Raw genomic sequence first — 24,350 nt, forward strand, 5'->3', positions numbered from 1 at the left:
TCTCTTCACTGACTTTTGCATCGTGGAGTTTCTTTCCAGACTTATGAGCAGGAGTATGAGTGTGTCATGGGCATGTCACCTAATGATGCTCACAACTTATAGAATGCTCTCAGTTGCACATGCTCACTTACACCTGCCATAGGTGACTGCATCTACCATTAATGTGTACAACAAAATAAACAGACACCCGTGGTATCAAGTATCAGAACTAATATTTTAAATAAACCCACGTGGTTTTAGCATAGCAGACAAGTGAGCTTATATTGAATTTTATGAACTTTCCTTACGGAAGGGGAGCCTCAGAATTTGGAGCTAATTCACCCACTCAGCGTGTGTTGCAGGATCGGTACGCTGTAGTATAATTGCCTTTGAACCCCTGACGCAGCGGGAGTACACACAGTCCCGCGAAACGCAGGCTGCGACGGAATAAATTAAGGCAGCTGCAACGGCTTTGAACTGTGGCAGTATTTAACTTGTAAAAGAAAGCAAAAAAAAACAACAAAAAAAAAAAAATTGCTGCAACAGCTTAAAGATAAATATGGCATTTATTTTACTGCCATAGAAATGTTATGGCTATAAATAAGTTTCCGATTCTGTGCATACAGTCTTGTGAGCTGAATAAACCACCTTGTAGGGTTGATGAAATATTAAGTTGTGAACTTTTTACTGAAGTTTAAAAGCAATTAAATTAAAAGTTTTTAATACATTTTGCAAATAAAATTAACTTATTAGGTGGTAGGAGGGAATTGGAGCCCGAGTGGGAGAAATTAGAGGCAGGTTATAGGGATAGGAGTAAGAGGTAAGTTATAGAAATAGTCAGGGATCGCTGCTCAGGCAATAGGCCTGAAGGGCCGCCGCGGGAGAGATGGACCTCTGGTCTGCCTCAGCGGAGGCAACTTCTTATGTTCTTAAATTCTGAGGCTCCTCTTCCATAAGGAAAGTTCATAAAATTCAATATAATAATAATAACTTTAATAATAATAACTTTATTCTTGTATACCGTATTACCATGGAAGTTCTATGCGGTTAACAGATGAAGAGACTGTACATTTACAGCGAAGTTACAATTTCGTTGATGTTATATTTACAATTTTAGACGATACATATTCGGTCAAGTTACCTTTACATTCTAGACAATAAATATACGGTGAAGTTATTTTGGCAGCTAGGATATATGTTCGGAGTGGTTACATTTGCTATAAGCTCGATAATGTAGCGTTATAGATGTCGGTGTTACATGAGGCGGTAAGGGTCTAGGGAAGAGGGGTCAGAAGAGGAGGGAGGGGGAGGAGAAAGGAGGGAGGATAAATCAGAGGAATTTGTCAAAAAGGTAGGTTTTAGTTAACTTCCTGAATGTTTGATAGTGGGGAGAATTGGAGATGAGTGTAGAGAGGCATTTGTTCCATTTACCCGCTTGGAATGCTAGTGATTGGTCAAGGAATTTTTTGTAGAGGCAGCCCTTCAGGGAGGGGAAGGAGAACAAATAGGTATTTCTAGTACGAGAGGGGCCAGTAATTTCAAGGTGCTCAGATAGGTAGATTGGTGAAGAGCCTTCTAAGGTTTTGAAGCAGAGGCAAGCGAATTTAAAGGTGATTCTTGCTTGCCAGTGGAGTTTGGCGTAATAGGGGCTAAAGTGGTCATATTTTTTGAGGCCGAAGATGAGGCGGACGGCGGCATTTTGTACTATTCTTAGACGTTTGATGGTGTTTTTATAGGCTCCTAGGTATATGATATTACAGTAGTCCAATATGCTTAAGATTAATGATTGGACCAGTAAGCGGAAGGAAAGGTGGTCAAAGTGGTGTTTGATGGTGCGAAGTTTCCAGAGGGTGCAGAAGCATTTTTTGACCTGGGCACTGGTATGGTCTTCGAAGGTTAAGCATCTATCTAGGATGACTCCGAGTATTTTTATGGAGGTGTTGATAAGATAATCAAGGCCGTTCAGTTTCATGGAGGTGTTTGTTATTTTGTGGTTTGGGCTAGCCAGGAAGATTTTGGTTTTTTCAGAGTTCAATTTTAATTTAAATTGTGAGGTCCATAGTTCTAACTTGGTGAGGATGGAGGATGTGAGTTGTTCCGTTTGTTGGGTGAGTGAAGTTAGGGGGATGATGATGGTGATGTCATCGGCGTAAATGAATGATTTAAGGTTTAAGTCGGCTAGTGTCCGTGCAAGAGGTGCCATGTAGATGTTAAAGAGGGAGGGGGATAGTGGGGAGCCTTGTGGGACTCCGCAGGAATTACGCCATTGATGGGAGAAGGATAGGTACGGCTGTGGACCTGATAGGTACGGTTAGTTAGGAAGCAGGAGAACCAGTGTAGCACTTGGCCGGAAATGCCAATATAAGTTTTCACATGTCTGCTATGCTAAAAAGACGTGGTTTTTTAAAAAAATATTAGTTTTGCATCTACCATTAGGCATACCAAAGTGGATATATGAGTGTATGCTATTATTTTATAATGGCTTAGGTGCATCCCTGAAGCCATTATGGATTTGGCGCTAAGCATGCCCCTTTGAAACACCAAATATTAAGGACTTGATTCTATATGTGGCCTCAAACAAATCCGTGCTGAAAGAAACATGCGTAACGCTAGTCTATAAACCGTGTCTGTAATATTATCTATCTAGGCTCCTATAAGAAAACTATTAGGATGATGAGAGTTATTCAAAATACGGCAGTTCGTCTAATCCAGTGGTCTAAATCTCACGGCCCTCAGCCCTCTGTATGTTTATCATAATCACAAAAGTAAAATAAAACCGTTTCTTGATCAAATGTCTCTTTAGCTATAATTTACAATATTATTATTAAGACTTAGCCAAAAGGAAAGATTTATAAACTATGAGTTTCAAGTTTATTGAAATATTTGATTTGATCGCAAAATCCAAATCCAATGCGATTTACATTTAGTTAAAAATTAGGTTATAAATTATGCAAAATTGCCATTTCTTTAATAAGACGTTAACTATTTTTTTCTGAGGCCCTCCAAGTACCTACAAATCCAAAATGTGGCCCTGCAAAGGGTTGGAGTTTGAGACCACTGGTCTAATCTATAATCCGAAAAAATTTTCTGGCCATGTCTCTTTCTTATGTGCTGCAAAAGCCAATCCTTTCGGCCTTTCCCTGCCCTGCATGAAACCCACATTGGCTTCTCGGGCTGTAGGTTTCTAGTCCCATGTGCTGATTGCTGTAATTCTGGGATTTCTGCTGTTTGTAGGTAACACACAGTATCTTGCATTCATTTAGCATCCATTCCGGGCTCAAATCCAGGTATCGGCAGAAGGGAGAGACATTGTCCTAGATATTAAGAAGAATGAGTAAGTATCCAATTGTCTTGTATAAAAATGTACCGAGACCAATGAGTACCGCACATGCAACAACAATTTATTATTTCTATAGCGCTACCAGATGCATGCAGCGCTGCAGATTGTGCATGCAAGAGGCAGTCCCTTCTAAGAAGAGCTTACAGTCTAATTATGACAGACACACAGGACAAAAGAGGGATTCAGAACTCATATAGGGAATTAGTGCTCATATAGGAAATTAGTGTGGGGATGCACTAATGAGATAGAATCACATAGGACAAAGGGGAGTCTGAGCTTAGTGCTCATGAAGGGAATTAGATGGGGGCTGAAGAGGTGTTAGGGGACTACTGAGGAGGTGACAGACAGATATGTTGGTAGAGTTAGGATTTAAACGCAGGTTCAAATAAGTGGGCTTTTAATCTGGCCATTAATACGTGTAAGCATAGGGACCCCATAGACCAACCCCCAGGACCGCCCAGTTCTAGCCATCCCCGCCCCGATAAGCCCTAGCCCTGCCCCCAAGGGTACAGTGCTTGTAGATACACACATACATAGACATACAGAAAACACCACCTAGTATAGGGGTCGGCAACCTGCGGCTCTTCTCCCATGTATAGATAGGCCCCCCCAGACTTACTGAACTACCTGGTGGTCTAGTGGGGGTCTTTGCAGCAGGAGCTCCTGCCTCCTCGCAGCTGCCTTTTAAAATGACTGCCGTGATCTCTCACGGCAGCTCGTGGTACTATAGGAAATGCCATGAGCAGCCACGAAAGGTCACAGCAGCCATCTTAGAAGGCAGCTATGAGGAGGCAGGAGCAAGAGGGCTTTGCTTCTACCACAAAGACCCCTATTGGACCACCAGATACCTTGGGGGGGGGGTGGCAGAGTGAAGGGGGTGGGGCATTGGTGGGTTGAACTGGCATGAGAGGGCCATGCTCCTGCACTGAAGACCCCCCCATCCCCGCTGGACCCAGTACCTAGGTAGGCCCTTGGGGTGAGGGGGAATCATGGGGTTGGGAGGGAGATCAAAGGGTTGGAGCCTGGAGAGCGGAGAGAGACTTGGCTATGGATTGGGAGGAGGGGTAAAAGGTGCAGAGACCTACAAGGGGTTAGAGGGGAGTAAAAGGGAGAAAAGCTAGACTTTGGGGAGGGAAGAGAGAGTGAGAGTTTCGAATATCTCAAACCCCTTTCTCTACCCATTGCGGCTCTTTGTAAAACTTGGGTCAAACATTTAGGATAAAATGGCTCTTTGCTTTGAAAAGGTTGACAACCTCTGACCTAGTACTTTCATTTAGAGATTGCTTCTCAGCCTCTTTGCCTTTTTTTGTGTATGATGAAATGGATGGGCTGAATCATGAGCTGACAGTCTTCTCTTGGCCTTTTTGGCTGAGACCAAGAACCTGTAGAATAAGGGAACAGGGGGGTGTTAGTGCCCCTCCACCCCCATCGCCTCACCACTGACAACAAAATAAACTTCCCCTGAAGAAAACAGCTAATAAAGATATTTGGATTTCACTCATGCTTTTTCAATTATAACTCAAAATGATTTAATTATGCTTTAAATCGATTTAAACCTGACATCGATTAAAGTTAAACCATGAGCTTCTAGTGATTGATGAGTTCCAGTCGGGCGATTAAATGCTGGCAGAAAACCCTGTGATTTTAATGTTACACCACAGAGGATAAAGGCAGTACTTCTCTGCTAGGCAAGGTATCACTCCCAGCAGGCACCGGGGCATGATGTCATCCTCCAGGACATATTTGCTGCATATATTACTGTCAATGCTCATTATCGCTGCCTGCTCCCAAGACGTATCGTCTCCGTGGCATTGAGCAGTTCATTTTTTTTTCCACAGAGAGACTCTGGTTTAACATTACACTCCAGAGCAATGTTATTTTCAGACTACTGTGCAATTCAAGTAATGGGCACAGTATTCAGCCTATGAAAAATCTGCCTATAAATCAGGCCTAGATTTAAGCATAGGGAACATAAGACAATTTCCTGAAGTGCCAGCAACATCCCAAGCTAAATAGGAGCCTGCTCCCAATCGCTTAGAAACAAGTGCCAGTGCTTTTTGCCTCTGAAGACTCCTTTGCCCATAGGGTTGCCATAATTTACTAAAGTAAAATCCGGATCTCCTAGCCCCACCCTGCGATTTAGAGAAGACTTTTCAAAACCCAAAGTGCCAGGTTTTAATAAGCCATCCAGACCTCTGGACATGTCCTCAAAAGGAGGACATGTCTGGAGAAATCCCTGACTTCTGGTAACCCTGGCCATACTCCATTCCCTCCATCCAACTGTCTCATCTCCAGCAATATACATAGATGCCAAAATCTTAAGTTCTGCTGTACCTTTGATAGAAAACCAATGCAGCATAAAAGGGCTGTATGTTTATAAGGAGTCACCTACTTTTAGGTGCAAGAAGGTATGTTAGTGGCAGTATTCTAGTCATTTATGACTAGCAGAAGAGTATGTGTCGTACTTTGACGGTGTGTACTTTGCAGATAAGCATGCACATGGGCAGAGATTAGGTGGAGCATGCATGTAGGTGCATAATTTACATGCGTGCATAAACACATCTAGTCTTGAGAAGAAGAAATCATTCTGGATGAGGGAAAAGTGCTTGAATACCTGAATATGAAAACCGCTTAGGAGTTAGACGAGTATAAGTAACAAATAGCACTGGAAAGTTGCAAGAGAAGTGGTTTAATGCTCGTACTTCTTCATTTTGGACATCCTTAAAACCTGACTGCCCCGTGTCTTTCCAGTAAAATAACATATTAATTCACAGAACTGGAGAAGGGCAAATTAGGGCTGTTGCCTACCCTTTATCCAGCTTTTATCCGCTTGCTGTCTGCCGGGATAGGAGGCGGGAGGGATTCCTCCTGTCCCAGCTCACAGCTCATGAGGGGCATAGAGAGGGTGGATAGGGACAGATTCTTCAGACTGAAGGGGTCAACAGGCACGAGGGGGCATTCGGAGAAACTGAAGAGAGATAGGTTCAGAACAAATGCAAGGAAGTTTTTCTTCACCCAGAGGGTCGTGGACACTTGGAATGCGCTACCGGAGGAAGTGATCAGGCAGAGTACGGTACAGGGATTCAAACAGGGATTGGACAGATTCCTGAGGGATAGGGGGATCGTGGGATACTGAGAGAGGTGCTGGGATGTAACACAGGTATAGAAAGCAAACCAAGTAATAAGTATAGAAATCCAACCAGGTCGTGCATGTGCAAGACCGGAGGGTTAGGACTTCGATGGGAAGAAAAGACTCAATGGGAAACCAAGGTGGCAAGGGGGCCCCTTCTGGTGACTCAGACAGGCCGTGACCTGTTCGGGCCGCCGCGGAAGCGGACTGCTGGGCAAGATGGACCTGTGGTCTGACCCAGCGGAGGCACTGCTTATGTTCTTATGTTCTTATGGACCACCAGGGCTTACAGTAGGCCCAAGGGAGGCCTGCAAAAGGTCCAAAAGGGGGGAGGGGGCAGGTGGGTGCTGACTCAAATATAAACCGAGACCCCCATTATTGGGACTTTTTTTTGGTCTAAAAATCTAGTTTATATTCGATTATATACAGTCCTAATGCCATCTGGTTCGAAGAGTCGTCCCCCCATGCTTTCTTCTAGCATGATATGTATACCCTAGAGGAAAGGAGAGACAGGGAAGATATGATTCAGACGTTCAAATACTTGAAGGATATTAACGTAGAACAAAATCTTTTCCAGAGAAAGGAAAATGGTAAAACCAGAGGACATCATTTGAGGTTGAGGGGTGGTAGATTCAGGGACAATGTTAGGAAATTCTACTTTACGGAGAGGGTGGTGGATGCCTGGAATGCGCTCCCGAGAGAGGTGGTGAAGAGTAAAACTGTGACTGAGTTCAAAGAAGCGTGGGATGAACACAGAAGATTTAGAATCAGAAAATAATATTAAATATTGAACTAGGCCAGTTACTGGGCAGACTTGCATGGTCTGTATCTGTGTATGGCCGTTTGGTGGAGGATGGGCTGGGGAAGGCTTCAATGGCTGGGAGGGTGTAGATGGGCTGGAGTAAGTCTTAACAGAGATTTCGGCAGTTGGAACCCAAGCACAGTACCGGGTAAAGCTTTGGATTCTTGGCCAGAAATAGCTAAGAAAAAAAAAAAAAAAAAAAAAAAAATTTAAATTGAATCAGGTTGGGCAGACTGGATGGACCATTCGGGTCTTTATCTGCCATCATCTACTATGTTACTATGTTACTATGATAATGATAGCTGGCATTCTCATTGCACAAGGGTGAAACAATAATTATAGTTCTAAATTTCTAATGTCTTACAGCGTGAACCCATTTGTTCTAGCCCTCTGGGTATCATGTAGGCATCTAATTTTAGTATACTTGACAAAGAGAAACACAGAACTAGCAGGCATTTAGAGTCAAATGCGTGAACTCCTCACCTCCTCTCCAGGCAGGCATCTTGAGCTTTTTTTTGACTGCCAAATGAGGCGCCCTTTGCTTTGGATCATTTCCTGGCTTATCTAGCTGTATTTAACAGTGATAGAGTATGTCCTTGGAAAACTCTTTGCGGGGGGAAAGGGGCTAGTTTGTTTTTATTAGCGGGTCAATGGCTTCCAGCCCTCTGCCAGGATGAGTAGAAACACACAGGATATTCCTGCTCTAATACAGTTCACATGTGCTAATGTCTGGAAATTCTCAGGAGGCAGGTTTGGAGCAAGAAAGAGGGAGGGTTTGAAATCTCTTCTGACAGTGCATGTAGAGGACATTTTGGAAAGAAGACAATGGGAAAATAATGGTATTTTGTTGGTAATTTTATAGAATCACTTTTGTGTGTATCTGACCATATGCTCAAATAGATGGCTTCATATAAAATACCAGTGTAGAAGTATGCACCATGACATGGTGGTGTGTACAGACATGAACATGGCAGAATTTGGGCAGAGAATGGGTGGAGTTCACAAGTATGCAAGTAGATTGTAAAATACACTAACCTTTGTCAGAAGAGTGCCAAGTTTACCAAGGCGGAGCATTCAGCGTGCCAGCTGGTGCTAAAAACCGCTTTTGCGGTTTTATAAAAGGGGGGGGGGGGGTAAGGTAGGCGCATTAGACACCTATTTATTTAGGTGCCTAACTGTAGGCGCCTCTTATAGAATTTTCCCCGAAATGGCTACATCTTGCCTATATCCAAATTCCAATTCATCAGTGCAGTATTTTATTGATAAGATAGTAAATGACGACAAAGACCTGAGTGGTCCATCCAGTCTGCCCAGCAATCTCACACACTCTTCAATATCTACCTGGCCTCTTTACTTACTTTATGCCAATCTATCGATCTTACAGCTTACGCTTACGCGGATGATATTCAGATTATCAATCCCAATGACATTAATCACGTCAACTCAAAATTAGATAAGATCAGCCAATGGCTCTGTGATAATTTGCTCTCGTTAAATACGTCCAAAACCAACTGTCTTCTCTTTCCATGGAAAGAAAATATTCACCTAGCATCTCCTATTACTATCAGTGGCACACCGATAAACTCCTTCAGTTCAGTTAAAATCCTTGGTGTAATGATCGACAGTAAACTATCCTACCGCCTTTAGATAAGAGCTGTTAAGAACTGGTTTTACAACTCAGAATGATCAGGTCCTTAGCAAGCATTCTTGACCCTCAGTCTCTCAACATTCTAATTCACTCCCTTATTATTTCCAAGCTCGACTATTGTAACTCCTTATATAAAGGTGTCTGTCAAAAACACATCCGACGTCTACAATTAATACAAAACATTGCCATAAAAATTATAACAAACGAGAAGAAATTTGATCATGTTACCCCCTTGCTAAAGAGTACTCACTGGTTACCAATCCCTCATTGAATTATATGATTACGTGATTTCCTGTATTGATTATTGCAATGCACTCTATAAGGGCATAACTAAAAAAGAAATAAGAAGACTCCAAATTAAACAGAACACAGCAGTAAAGATTATATTTAATGCAAAGAAGTTAGACCATGTCATTCCCCTCCTTAATAAAGCTCATTGGTTGCCAGTAGAACATAGAATCACATACAAAAATCTTTTACTGACCTTTAAAACTAGACAATATAGTCAACCCAAATTTATTAATAATCTTCTAATTCCCTATAGTTCTTCAAAGACCTTGAGATCATCTTCTAAAAATCTTTTATCTATTCCGTCTTTGAAGTTTATCAACACAATGAGGTCTACCATTTTCTCTGTCAGTGCTCCCTCTCTTTGAAATAATATTCCGGCCTACTTACGGGAAGAATCAACTCTTCACCATTTTAAGACAAAATTAAAAACATTTCTTTTTCTTGATGCTTTTGAGACCTAAATGTCCTTTTTAGGGCTAATAGTTTTATTTTACCTTTTGACACCCCTCCTTTTGGTTTTTTTCCCTATATGTTCTCTCTTTTTACTTGAAAATTGTAGTTCTATCCTTGTTGTTTCTGTTTGTTTTTAAATTGTTTTTAATAACTATTATAGTTTTAAATGATGTATTGTTATCTCATATATGTTTTTAAGACAGTGTACACTGCCTAGAAGTCTGATTGGATGGTATATGAAATTTTAAATAAACTTGAAACATATAAAATTGCTTTAATTTCCTTTAAAACCATGAGCACCAAAGAACCTGCCTTCATTCATAAATTTATTATCCCTCATGATCCTTTGAGAACTTTAAGATCAGCATCTTCTCCACGTCCCATCTTTAAAAATCATTACTACTTGTAGGGCTTCTTCATTCGCAACTATAGTCCCTACAATTTGGAACTCGTTACCTTCACATTTAAGGTCTGAGCACAATTTAGATAAATTTAAGGGAAACCTTAAAAGTTTCCTCTTTAAAGAAGCATATGAATGCTAAACGATCTCTGGGTCCACCCTTGCTGATTTCTGTATTGATCCCATTCAATATTAATATGATTTCTCCCACTGTCCTCTTGTTTATAACCTTAATTGCACTCTTTTCTTTTTAAAATTGTATTTTCCCCTACTATCCTCTTATTTTCATGGATGTTACGTCTTGTCATTGACAAGTATGTTAATTGTTCCCCATTTTAATTGATTTTTTAATTGTTAAACACTTAGAATTTATGATTAGCGTTTCATCAAATTTTAATATAGTTGAAACACTCATCTAGTAATCCATTATACTTGCTAAGTTCCCCTATCCTCCCATTTCCCCTCCCTCCACCCCCCCCCCCGAACGATGAGCAAGACCTGCACTCAGATGATATAAACGTGAAATAAAATACGCATTCTTGCTCCTGATCGTCTTGTCATATACAGGACACAGGTTCGGAGAATTAGAGAGCCTTTATTAAAAGAGAAAAAGAAGTCTTTTTGCACTGCCACATTGATGGCAGAGGGAAAGACGCTAGTCTTTTAAAATCTGATGGCATAATGATGTGAGAGGAAGAACCTGCCTTTACCCAGCTATTCAACACATGCATAAGCATTATCATGCCATGTTTAGGGAAGCTGTGTTATTGGAAGTCCAACAAATGGTCTCTAAATATTGCAGGAGAGTATCAGATTTGGTTCTTTGCCCTTTTGACCCGTTGAGGGACATGCCATTTGAATGAGTGAGATAGCTTACTAAATTTATAAATTGGACTCCCCTTAAGCGGGATTATCCAGCTTTTCTTAAACAGATGATTTGGGTCCTTGTTATGAAGAAACTCTCCCTGAGAGCTAAATCATGGAATTATTATTGGCCAATAGTTAATCGTTCCTTTCTCTCTAAATTAGCCTCATAGGCTGTTGCTATTTGGTTTCAGGAGTTGTCGGATGCCTGAACTGAATGGACTTTTCACACTCTTCACCGAGACAGTGCTGTTTGTCCTTAAACTAATTTTAGATACTTTTAACTTAACTACATCGATCAGCAGCTGTCAATCTTCTAGATCATTCTTTAATGCTAAAGAGACTTTTATCAGGCTACAAAGATGAATTCCCCCCTCCCTGAGCAGAACCCTTCAATGAAGTGTCCCCCTCGGCTCCAACCCCTCCATGTAGACCCCCCAACCTCTAGTGGCTGCCTTCAATTTCCATGGTGGTCCAGGGAGGGAGGGTCTAATGAGATCCAGGGAAGGCAGCCAAGAGTGAAGCCCCATCACTCCTGGCCACTCTGGGGGGTGCTGACAAAATAGCACCACTAGTAGCAATCTCACTAGAGCAGTGGTTCTTAACCTTGTTGGAGGTACTGAACCCCACCAGTTTCATATGCGTGTTCACCGAACCCTTCTTTATTCCCTTAGTTTTGCCGGAGCTAGACTAGAATTACTCAACTTGGCATTGCAAATCATGCAATTAGGACGCTGACTCCCATCACGTTCCGTTATACATGTTGTACATATTCGTCCGACCACTTTCGTATTTTGCTCAACATAGTTAGTAAGGGATTAAAATATTAAGATAGGTATCACACGACGTACCATCACAACAGTTACAATTTGATAGATGATTGAATGTGACCGAAGCGCTATATGAGTCGGAGGTGTGTTTTGACCTCCGCCGAACCCGCGAGACTGACTCACCGAACCCCTGGGGTTTGGTCAAACCCAGGTTAAGAACCACTGCACTAGAGGGTCATATTTCCATATAAAGAGAGACTGCCACTAGGGGTGCCATTTCATCAGTGGCAAAGGGGCACGACTCCTGGCTGCCCTCTTAGATCCTACCGGATACCACAGGGTGCTGAATGTGGGCATCAAGGTATGGTAAAGGGCGAACCTTAACCGCACCTTGATGAATCCCTCCCCCATAGTCTCCATTCCTAGTTTACTGCATCTCATGTGTGCGTCGCTCCAAACACTGTTATGCAGAAATCGGGTCACCTAGTGCAGGGCTGCAGGAGCACCTATCTTTACTAGGATTCTAATCAATGTAACGAGACTGCTGGTAATTCACCATTTGTGCCCCCAATTCTTTTAAACGTGTCCTTTTCATTCATTCTGTGCTGTTTCATGGATCAGCCTTTCTGACTCATTCTCTGCACGGCTGCATTAATGCCTCTTGAAACTCTTTCAGATACATTTTTTTTTTTTTTTTTTTTAAACCTCATTGGTTAAATATTTGCCCTAAGCTGGGTTTTTTTTTCTTCTTCTTTTTGCCATGTCCTCATCAAGCAGTGTGGAAGTGGCACGCACCCGGAGAACAGCCCATAACAATGATATCATTGATTTCCTGGAGCTTGTCCAACATTGCTTCTATCTGCCTCAGCGAGAAACCCAGTCTGAATATTATGGCTGCTGTCCAGGGCTTCTCTCATTACTCACTTGGAAGCCCCAGTTGCCCTTAGCCATCTCTCTTCCTCCCAGTGCTTTCAGCTTAATGAAAAATGGGGAGGGAAAGGGGCTTTCCTCTTTCTGGTCACAGGTTCTTAGTCTAAAAGTCTTTCTAATTACTTTCTAATCCTGAAGATGGTTTTTCTCTTAGCTTTTTGCTTATTTATATATTAGGATTTATTTACTGCCTTTCTGAAGAAATTCACATAAGTCTTTCAGGCTTGGGCAGATGACAGAGCTTTCAGGGTTGGGGCGGGGACAGGGACAGGGACAGAACTCGTAGGAACGGGACAGAGATGGAGATAGATCCTATGGCGACAGGGACAGATTTGATCCCATGCCTCTAGCTGTTCACCGCTGCGAGCAACAAGAACTTCTATTTTTTTCATCATTATTTCCAAAAAGTTTATTTTAATTTATTTTCAACGTTGTCTTTTTTTTTTTCAGAATTGGTTTTTTATACATTTTGTTGAAAGTTTTTGTTTATCGTCCATTCTTATTAGTGATTGGAGCCAATCTTCCTTTATTGACTTACCAGCAGTGGCATAGGTGGTCTACCCCGGGCGCCATGTTGGTGGAGGTGCCGACACCCCTCCTCTTCCTCTCTGCCCCACCTCCTCCCACTCCTCCCCTCACCAAGCGCACACCCCCCCTTCCCTTTCCCCCCCATGAACAACTTTAATGTGCTCCTCATGACCCCATCGTCTCTCACGTTTCCTATGCGTGGCACCCAGAAGTGACAGCGGGCGAGACAACGCGGTCCGAGAAGCACATTAAAGTTGTTCATGGTGGGGAAAGGGAAGGGGAGTGTGCGCTTGGTGAGGGAGGAGTGGGAGGAGGCGGGGCAGAGAGGAAGAGGAGGGGTGTCGGCGCCCCCACCAACACGGCGCTCGGGGTAGACCGCCTCCCCCCCTTATTACGCCACTGCTGGTAAGTCAATAAAGGAAGATTGGTTCCAATCACTAATAAGAATGGACGATAAATGAAAAATTTCAACAAAATGTATAAAAAAACCAATTTTGAAAAAAAAGGCAACGTTTAAAATAAACTTTTTGGAAACAATGACAAAAAAATAGAAATGTCTTTTTTTTTTTCCCTAAACCTTTTTTTTTAATCATTTATAAAAATTCATTTGCTTCAAAAAGTGTTCATTTCACCATCCATTATTATTAGTAATTAAATCCCACACACTTTAGTGGATTACGTCCCCATATTCTAAGATGTGGATTTTTGCCTTTTTTTTTTTTTTTTTCATACCTTTCATTGAATCCACAGAAAAGAGACTGCAGAACCTGAACTTATAGCTATAGTGTGACCTGGGTGGTCCCAAAAGATTTTTTTTTTCCTACAATCTCTTCTCTTTGTCTAGTAACAGATGTCACGTAAGATACCAGTTTCATCTGGAAGAAAATAAAACCTGCTTTCTAATGCAGCCTTTCAGAGGTCAAATATTGCTCCTGTGCCTTTCTTTTGTACTGTGGCGCAAAGCTGCAATGCCCATTTTACGCTGATGTGGTAAGGAGAAGGAAGATTAAAGCAAGACCTGCATTTTGAAATGATGTGGTGCTAGCATCTGATGTCCACAGATAACTGTGCAGAATGGCTGATAGCAGCATTATTGGACCCTTACCAGTAACGCAAGAATCCTTTGATATTGTCTCACACATCAAAGCAGAGAGGGGATGGAAGTATTTCTGTACAAGTAGAGATAAAAGTCATCTAGGCTCCAGACGCTGCTTGGAATGAAATGGTATCGAGATTATCCACTTCTTTTCTGACTTGAAAAGAATCCGTATGGACACGGATCCAAGGGTTCCATCTATTGACTGAGTGAATGTTTTTAGCAGCAGTCAGTATGAAATGCTGATTTGGCTTTAATTTTCTTTTTTTTAATTGAAATTGTATTGAAATTTTACAAATACAAAAGTATAAGAATAAAACAAAACAATAAGCCGTAGATACTAAAATATACATAATATGCAAAATATAGTATAGTTAATCTACGAATAAAAGTTAATTGGGATTTACATGAGTCCTTACATATTCATCAAGAGGGGTCCAAAGTTTTGTGAATCTGGCTATGTTATTGTGTTTGAATGTTATTATTTCCTCATACTTTCTGATGACACTAAGGCGATTCCACCATTCGTAAAAATGAAGCCTAGAATTGTCTTTCCAATTGGAAACAATATGGTGGATAGCTAAGGCAATCATGAAATCAAATATTTTGTTTATACAATGGTGGTATTGATATATCTGGATTACAGGAGCGTAATATGATTGATTTTTATGACATGGGCAACTCATTAATATTCATGTTTAAAATTGAGCAGATTTTGGACCAATGTCTGACCAGTAAACTTGTAAGTTAGGGCATTCTTATAAGAGGTGTATTAGAGTCTCAGGTTGCTGTTGGCATGACCAACAGAGCTCTGAAGTCACATGTAACACTTTAGCCATTTTAGGAGGGGTCCAGGAAGCTTTAATCATAATGAAAAATGTAGACTGGCATATGGATGCCGACATAGTAGGTCTAGCTGAGAATGCCCAGAAGGATTTCCAATCTATTACTCTTGGATTTTAATTTAGATCTGTTGCCCACATATTATCGAAGGGAATATCTTTTTCTCCCTCACACTCTCTTAAGATTTTATATAGTTTTGATGCTCTTTTGTTTCCTGATAATTAAGGGCCTATAATCTTTGCGAAATTAGTTAGACCAGAGTCCTTATACTTAGATAATAAAGTGGAACCAAGATCCTCTGCCATAAATTGGTATCTATACTGTGATAATCTAGAATATGTTCAAGTTCACCTATAGAAATTCGTTTAGTTTTAGTTTCTAGTTTTCGGCTCTAGTTTTCCAAGTTATGGTTTATTTGCACTTGATATACCGGATTTTCCATCAAGTGGATCAATGCGGGTTTACAAAAAAAACAACAAAAAAAAGCTACATAAACTTTGTTAACGGGGAAATAAGTCATTCCACTATGATGGCTGGACACACGATTCTATAAAAGGCGCAATCTCTAGAATCTAATCTAATCTAATCTAAACCTTAGGTTTGTATACCGCATCATCTCTACATTCGTAAAGCTCGACACGGTTAACAAGAGTTAGGGTAGAAAGGAACTCCAGTGGAGGGAAGAGGCAAAATGAAGAGAAAATTTAGAGGATCATGCTTGGTGCTGCCTAAGCGGTGTTAGGCGTCCCTAGGCATCCTGACTTTAGGTACATCGTATTTATGCCAGGGTTTTCTTCGTCTAAATGCTGGCACCTAACTGAAAAGGGGGTACCTAACTCGAAAACATGTCCGCAATACGCCCCTAACCAGGTTGATGCTAAGGACCAGGGGCCTAGTTTTTATATAATTGTGTTTTTCAAGTTAGGCGCTTAACTTTCAATTAAGTCCAATTAATAGCAATTATGAAGTGTTAAGTACCCATTATCAGCGTCAATTAAACCTATAAACGCTGGGTTTTGCTAAACCACAGAAAAGCTTCGTACCGTCGGCCGGTGACGTAAATGCTCAGACGCTTATAGGAATTAGTGTCGGAGCATTTACCTCACCAGCCAGCGGTAAGAAACTCTTCCGTGGTTTAGTGAAAGGAGCCCTAAGTTAGGGCACTGATATAGGTGCTTAATTTTAGGCAGACTATATAGAATTTGCCAGTCAGTTTGTAGGATGCCAATTAGTGCAAATTAATACACATATAGCTAATTATTGGTTGTTAATATTTAACTCACCCTCCCCTCTTTTTTTTTAAACCACGCATGAGGTTTTTAGCACCAGCCAGCGCACTGAATGCTCTGCGCTTCTCCAACAAGTCATAGTGTTCCGAACTTCCTATGAGTGTCGGCTGGCGCTAACATAAAAACATAAGCATTGCATCTGCCGAGTCAGACCATAGGTCCATCGTGCCCAACAGTCCGCTCCCGCGGCGGCCCCCCAGGTCAATGACCTGTAAGTGATCCTGTACTAAGACATCTTATCCTGTATATTACCCCTCTAATTATACCCTTCAATCCTCTTTTCCTTCAGGAACTCGTCCAATCCCGTTTTGAAACCTAAAATCGTACTCTGCTCTACCACCTCCTCTGGAAGCGCATACTAGGTATCCACCACCCTCTGAGTGAAGAAGAACTTCCTAGCATTTGTTCTGAATCTGTCTCCCTTCAATTTTTTTGAGTGCCCTCTTGTTTTTGTTGCCCCCGCCAGTCTGAAGAATCTGTCCCTCTCTACCTTCTCTCTACCCTTTATGATCTTGTAAGTTTCTATCATGTCCCCTATCAGTCTCCGCTTTTCCAGGAAAAGAGCCCCAGCCTCTCCTGCCTCTCAGCATATGAAAGGTTTTCCATGCCTTTTATCATCTTTGTTGCTCTTCTCTGGACCCTCTCGAGTGTCGCCATATCCTTCTTAAGGTACGGCGACCAGTACTGAACGCAGTATTTCAGATGCGGGCGCACCATCGCCCGATATAACGGTAAGATAACTTCTTTTGGTTCTGGTAGTGATTCCCTTTTTGATAATGCCCAACATTCTGTTCGCCTTCTTTGAGGCCGCTGCGCATTGTGCCTCCGGCTTCATTGTTTTGCCGGAGGGACAATGCGCAGCGGCCTCAAAGAAGGCGAACAGAATGTTGGGCATTATCAAAAAGGGAAATTATCTTACGTGGGAAATTAGTTGCTAATTGACCTTAAGTTGTGCTTGCTACCATATTCTATACATCGGGCGTGCAATTTTGCATGCTAGGTGTCAAATTATGCACGCAAGTTTATAGAATTCGGGGGAGTATGCCCAGGTTCTGAGGGAAACGACTGACAAAGCCCATATGAAATACACGATGTAGATAACACCAGAATCGCATATAAACTGGTATTTCTTGTACCATTTTATGATACAGTTGATGCGCAAACAGCGAATTATTTATTTATGCGTAGTGTGAAACGATTGAAAGCTAGGTGGGAACTTCTTTCTCTCTTTTGCCATTGAAAATTAGTTGAGCATTTGAACGGTATGTTCATTTCAAGCTCTTTTTCAAAATAAGTCATGCACAGTGATGGGGAGGTGGGTTGGCTATAGGAGCCAACGCTCCTGGTCAAATTTCACAATTCTGAGTGTATGTGAACACTTTACTTACTTTATAAGCCAGGCATATATTTTGCTTATTTGTATACTGAGAAGTCTTATCCAGTTATCCAGTATTACTTTGACTTCTTTGCCCTTCAAGCTACGATAACACCCCCCCTCTATTATATTCAGTGTGACTTAGTGTGAAACAATGACATTTTCAGGAATGTGTGTGTGTTAAAACCTATAAAGAGGTCACATTGCTCCATTAGAGTTACAGTGTGACACAAGGAGGAAGGGGAAATCCATGTGCCTTGCAATTTTGTACGGTACATGACTAAAGGAAGAGTCATGGCAGAGTGGTTTTAACCACAATATATCAGCTATAATGTATGCTCTGAGATTACATTTCTAGCTAAGCAACGGTAGATTTCCATTAAAAAGGGAGCTTGTGACCCCAGCCCATTAACCTTCCACCATTGGGATACATATCTCATCGATCTGGGAAGACACTAATATGATGTCTGTTGTCTGTAAGGCATTGGCTCTTTCTCTTCCTGTCCTTGTCTTCAGTGGCTCTGTAAGGAAAGGTCAAGGAACAGTTATTTTGCATGTTGTACTTTTGAATTGTGTGTCTTGCAGTACAGAACTGGGTTTCACTGAAGTCTGTCCCTCCTCACATTTGGAGCGTGGGGTTGGAATGATTCAAGTGTTTTCTCTCTGTTAATCTGCTTAGACATCTAATTAATACATATAACAAAAACACTTTTGTGACTCGTATGGCATTTTAAAGACATGTTCAGATGGTACAGGCAGTCCCCGGGTTAAGAACAAGTTACGTTTTTAATGCTGTTCTTAAGTTGGATTTGTATGTAACTCAGAACTTGTAGATTTTCAGATTCTTGCTGCTTCCCTCTGCTCCCAGCTGACAAAAGGGCCGACTGTCCCTAGTGTTCCCTCTAAGGTACAGCAAGCACAACCACACACTGTTCCTAAGTAGCAACATTCCATCATATTGTGATGTCATAATGCCTTATTCCACCAATGCCTAAGAGCCATCTTCATCAGTGACGTCACAATGGCTTGATTATTCCTATACAGGCAGTCCCTGGGTAAAGAACAAGTTACATTTTTAATGCTGTTCTTAAGTTGGATTTGTATGTAACTCAGAACTTGTAGATTTTAAGATTCTTGCTGCTTCCCTCTGCTCCCAGCTGACAAAAGGGCCAACTGTCCCAGTGTTCCCTCTAAGGTACAGCAAGCACAACCACACACTGTTCCTAAGTAGCAACATTCCATCATATTGTGATGTCATAATGCCTTATTCCACCAATGCCTAAGAGCCATCTTCATCAGTGACGTCACAATGGCTTGATTATTCCTATACAGGCAGTCCCTGGGTAAAGAACAAGTTACATTTTTAATGCTGTTCTTAAGTTGGATTTGTATGTAACTCAGAACTTGTAGATTTTCAGATTCTTGCTGCTTAATCTCTGCTCCCAGCTAACAAAAGGGCCGACTATTCCAGTGTTCCCTCTAAGGTACTATCAATACTAGAAGTACCTCCACCAGTCACAATATAAACTTACTAACGTTCCTCAGATTGCCACACCAGTCTATAGTGTGGTAGCATATCCTCACCGGAACAATTTTTTGTAACTTATGTGAACTGAGTTTTTTTTAACCTTATAGTGATACACTACTAATAGTTATTAAAGATATTCCGTGCTTTAAAAGTGACTTATCTTTTGCACCGGGTCTGCTTCATTCCCCACCGACGCGTTTCAGGTATTTCCTCAGGGTCGGGGACATGAACAACTGGAGAAATAAGAAAACCCATTAATTCAGCGAACCGGAGAAATAGCACTAAATATTAACTATGCCCTAATATATTTACCAGACATAACCGGAAAACAGCATAACGCTAATCCATGATGGTAGGTCCAAGATTGCAAAATGGCCGCGGCGTTCAAAGTGGAGCTATTTAAGGAACTCCCCCTGACATGTGACCCATGACGTCCTACAGAACCAGCTGAACCAATTAACAAAAAGCCAAAAGTAAACAAACCCAGGACAGGCAAGCTAGACGAAATAATAAAGTTGATCAAAAGACTGCAAAATAAACATACCAAGAACATTAAATCGCTGAAGTCAGCCAATCGCTAGTACAGCATGCACAACCACACTCTGTTCTTTTTTTTTTTTTTTAATTATCTTTATTAACAATTGCAAAGGGAACATACAACCAGGAGCAGAGTAAACAGAAAACAGATCAGCCATAAATACAGCACGTAAAAATTGGAACCGAAAAAAGGTCACCGTACAAGAACCCATGGGAGTATGCCCATCACAATTGATATTTTGAAAGACCAAATCCCCCAAACAAACCCACCCATACCTCAAGCTTACGGCTTCAAATCCCAACAAACAAGCAACAAACACTCCACAAGCATAGCCCCAGACCTTAATGTGGCCATGCATCATTCCCGAATCTGCTGCGGGAGAAGTGTGGGACTCTATGCCACTGGAAATATTGCTCTGTGAAATGAAATGAGGCCGCAACCGCATTCGTAAGTACGAGTCGTATTTAAAAGTCAGGCATTGGTAACTCGGGGACTGCTTAAAATCGTATGTCAGTTCTTTCAGTTTCATGTACTAGCCAGCTATACTGTGTGAGATATGAATGACTTTAGTCTACATTAATTTTATTAAATATATAATATATATTGAACATTTTATGCATTGGCAGAAGGGATCTGTGTTTTCTGGAAATCAGGTACCATCCTTATTTAGGTACTTCTGATGCTGGTTTGACCAGGAATGGATATAAGATTTTGGGCACATGAAGAGTTCAGAGGAGACTGGAATGCAAGGGTGGGGGTGCTGGACCAGAGTGCCATGGGCGATGCGTCTTTGAAGTGGCACATCACCCTAAAATAGGTGGAAGAAGGCTCTTCTGGCTTGGGTGATTGATGTTTAGCATTCTAGGCAGTTGCCTTGTGCTACCTGTGCCCAGATCTGGCCCTGGTTCTGCTAAGAGGCATCGCAGCATGCAAAGACCTCATCGAAGCCAGTGTGCAGGTTTGAAAACTGACTGGTGGTCAGAATGTCAAAAAAAAGTCTTAAATTATTTGTGGCTTTACCCTCTGTAGGCAACTCCTGTCTCCAGAATACACGGAAACCTATTATACTCGTACAGGAATCCCGAATGTCATCGCTTTAAACCACACGGTAAGTATAGATGGAAGAGGACAAAAGAGATCGAGAGATAAAGTAACTGTTCTATGGAAGGACCCAAGCTCCCTAATTCTATAAACCTGTGTGCTAAAATTTATGCTTACTATGCAAACTTGCACACATAGTTTATTATAGAATAATCTCAGTTGCACGTGTAATTTATTAGTATGACTAGATATTAGGTGATGTTAATTGGTGCTATACACTTCTCCCTCCGACTCCGCAGTTACAATACCCACGGATTTGTTTATTCGCAATTTTTTTGGGGGGTGGGAGGGGGAAGAAATGCTGCCTCCCGGACCTTCCCTGGTGGTCTAGCGGTGACACGGGACAGGATCGATCGTCCTACGCTCCTGCCCCGTGCCGAGCCGTCGTCAAAATGGCTGCCGTGAGTTCACGTTGTAGTCTCGATAATCAACAAGCAAACGCGCATTTCATCATCCACCAACTGCAGTCGTTGGGTTGTTTTTTTTTTTTCAATTTAATTTCCATCAGAGCTGAAAATCCAAGTTTACAAAGATTAAGAACATCCAAACGGTAACAAAACCTTGATTGTTTTGTCGCTCAAGTTAGGATAACTTTCTGCTTAAAAAAAATATAATTGCTTGCTATTAGTTTTCAAGGACCAATCGCATCAAAGAATGACGCTCGTCTGGGCAGTTGTATCCTTAGGCACACAGACGCTCATAACATTGACAGACCCTTGCTTAGGTGACCTACATGTCAGCTTTTCTAGTGTGTACTTATGAAGGGAATTTTTTTTTTTTTTTTTAATAAAATAAAATTCTGGAATCCCTTCGGGGCACACCACTGTGCCTTGGTACACAGTTTGAGAGACACTGGCATAGCCAAAGCCATTTCTCTACACTATCTGGAAGGACTGTGGGACAGAGGTTCAGAACCCTGCCAATGTACCTCCTCTTTCACTAAGTCACGATAGAGTTTTTCTACCGCGGCCCGGGGCGCTGAATTCTCCGATGCTGCTCGGCCTTTCATAGGAATTCTATGAGCGTCAGAGCACTTAGTGCTCAAGTTTCATGTTTTTATTAATATTTGATGAATTGGTGTCAGGTCAAAAGCGCGCCGGGACAAAGGCGCCAGCAGACAATTGAGCGCAGCGCGGAGGCGCGCACCAAAGAAAATTATTGTTTTTAGGGCTCCAATGGGGGTGTGTGGGGGGAACCCCTCCCCCACTTTACGTAATACAAATCGCGCCGCATTGTGGGGGCGTTGTGGGGGGTTTGGGGGGTTGTAACCCCCCAAATTTTACTGAAAACTTCACTTTTTCCCTGTTTTTAGGGAAAAAGTTAAGTTTACAGTAAAATGTGGGGGGTTACAACCCCCAAACCCCCCACAACGCCAGCGCGATTTGTATTAAGTAAACTGAGGGTGCTCCCCAACAAAACCCCCCGTCGGAGCCCCTAAAAACAGTAATTTTCTTTGGTGCGCGCCTCTGTATTGCGCTCAGTTGTCAGCGCACGCCTTTGTCTTCCGCGTTGTTGTCTATGAACCGATGAATCGCTTATTCAGTTTACTAAGCGATGTACAACTTCATAAAAACAAGGTTGTGAAAACAGACAAAATAACTTCAGACTTACAAATCTAAAACTGACATGAGTCGTGGCGGGTAGGGGGGAAAAGTTACAATTCTTTGTTAGAGAGAAAAAACAGAAAGGGGAAAAACAAGAGAGGGGGGGTAAAAAAATTCAGGGCCTAAAACATCTGGTCATAGGTCGAAAGATGAAAGGTTAAATGCGTCTTTAAAAAGATAAGTTTTTAAAATTTTTTTAAATGATGGAAGGTCTTTTTCTTCTCTAATGTACCGTGGTAGTGAGTTCCGAAAACATATCATGTCTTCTAGTGCCTATAATTTTCAGGGATGGAACAGTTAGGAGGTTTTGAGATGTCGAACGAAGAGACCGGGAGGTGTTATAAGGGATAAGCATTCTGGTGACAAATTGTGGTTCGTTAAAAATTAAAGATTTATATACTAAAAGTAATATTTTAAAAGTGATATGATGGCTAATCGGGCCGTGGTAGAAACCTCTATCGTGACTTAGTAGAAGGGGGGAGTTAATGATGGTGAACCATAATCTCCCAGCATCTCCCATCAGTTTTCAGCACCATCCATTTCTCTCTTTGCTCCAGGAACATTGCTATTATCACGGCTCCGTGAGAGGGCTGCGGCATTCCAGCGTAATTCTCAGCACGTGCCGAGGAATAAGGTAAGATGCGACAGAAACACAAACTTGGCATCGTCTAACCATTTCAACTTGTTCTATTTGTGGAGCTGCCTCCCTTTCAGAGTTGGACATGTTCCACCCACGCTCCTGCAGGCGGGGGTGGCGCACGCCGTGTTTATTACCCTACGAAAGATCTCTGTTTCCGTTGGGATTGCGCAGAGGAGAGAGACCAGTTATTTGTGTCTCCTTTGCCAAAGGAGGAGTAATAACAGTCAGACAGGGCTCCGGCATGCAGTGTCTGTTAGCAAAGAGCTCTCCCAAATGTTTGCCATAATCTCCGCTTGGAAGTTGTAGCCTTGACAGACAAAGCTGCTTGGATACCGTCCACTCAGGAAACAATTCTGCCAAGAAAAAGGCCCAGCTGATCTTAATGAGGAAGAAATAATTTACAGTGTAAAATAGGAGATCTCGCAGCCACCTGTGGTTTTTAAATTAGAATCAGATGGGTTTGAGAAAGAAGACAGTGTGATGGCTGATCTTATCCTGTGTCAGGCTCTTTATTTCTAAACGCTGTATGTAAAATCCTGTTTGGTGGGGAGGGGGGGGGGGGGTGGGGGGTTGACAATTTTCTCTCGCACCTTTGGGCTTCCAGCGCAATCGGAGCCAGGTCTGGGATCCAAATGAGTCTTCGTTCACAAGAGGAATCTCTTTTGCCCTGATGTTATGTCCCTTCTGAGCCCAACCATTACGGTATTGGTCCTAGCCAAAGAGCCAGAGCTCTTTCCAGAACCCACTAATCAAGGGCCCTAAATCCAGCCACCAGGTGACACCATTGCGTGATGGCTTATACTTTTATGTACATTGCAGAGACCTGCTTTGGATTGAGTGATATATCAAATCGAAATAAACATAATATACCCTTCCCTCCAGGGAGTACAGCCTTCTTAGTATCCCCAGCCAGCTCAGGATGCTGCCTGTTTGGGGAGCCAAAGCCAGGTCCAGGGAATGGCAGCAAGCAGGTTGGCCAGAGTACTCCTTGCTAGCAATCGTTCTGGGCTCACTTCCTAGGAAGAAAGTCTGTGTTGCCCAATTTAATCAGGGTCTTGTCCTGTACCCGCTGATAATACCTTTGGTTAGTGGAGGCCTAGATTGCTTTCCATAAATAGTTTGTGGATGAAAAATCTTCAACAAACATTCAATTCATAACATAAGAACATAAGAAATGCCTTCACCAGATCAGACCTTAGGT

At 42.0% G+C, this 24,350-nt stretch overlaps 1 protein-coding gene across 1 annotated transcript in view; it reads left to right on the plus strand.

The window, feature by feature from the left end:
* Nucleotides 1–24,350, plus strand: part of ADAM19 (ADAM metallopeptidase domain 19) — an 89,944-nt gene that overhangs the window by 6,078 nt on the left and 59,516 nt on the right. Inside the window, exons 3-5 of the mRNA XM_033927324.1 lie at nt 3,243–3,313; nt 20,834–20,912; nt 23,067–23,143. Coding sequence (XP_033783215.1) covers nt 3,243–3,313; nt 20,834–20,912; nt 23,067–23,143 — 227 coding nt within the window. The remainder of the gene's footprint in view (nt 1–3,242; nt 3,314–20,833; nt 20,913–23,066; nt 23,144–24,350) is intronic.

Source organism: Geotrypetes seraphini, chromosome 18 (assembly GCF_902459505.1).
Source record: "Geotrypetes seraphini chromosome 18, aGeoSer1.1, whole genome shotgun sequence".
Taxonomy (NCBI): Eukaryota; Metazoa; Chordata; class Amphibia; order Gymnophiona; family Dermophiidae; genus Geotrypetes; species Geotrypetes seraphini.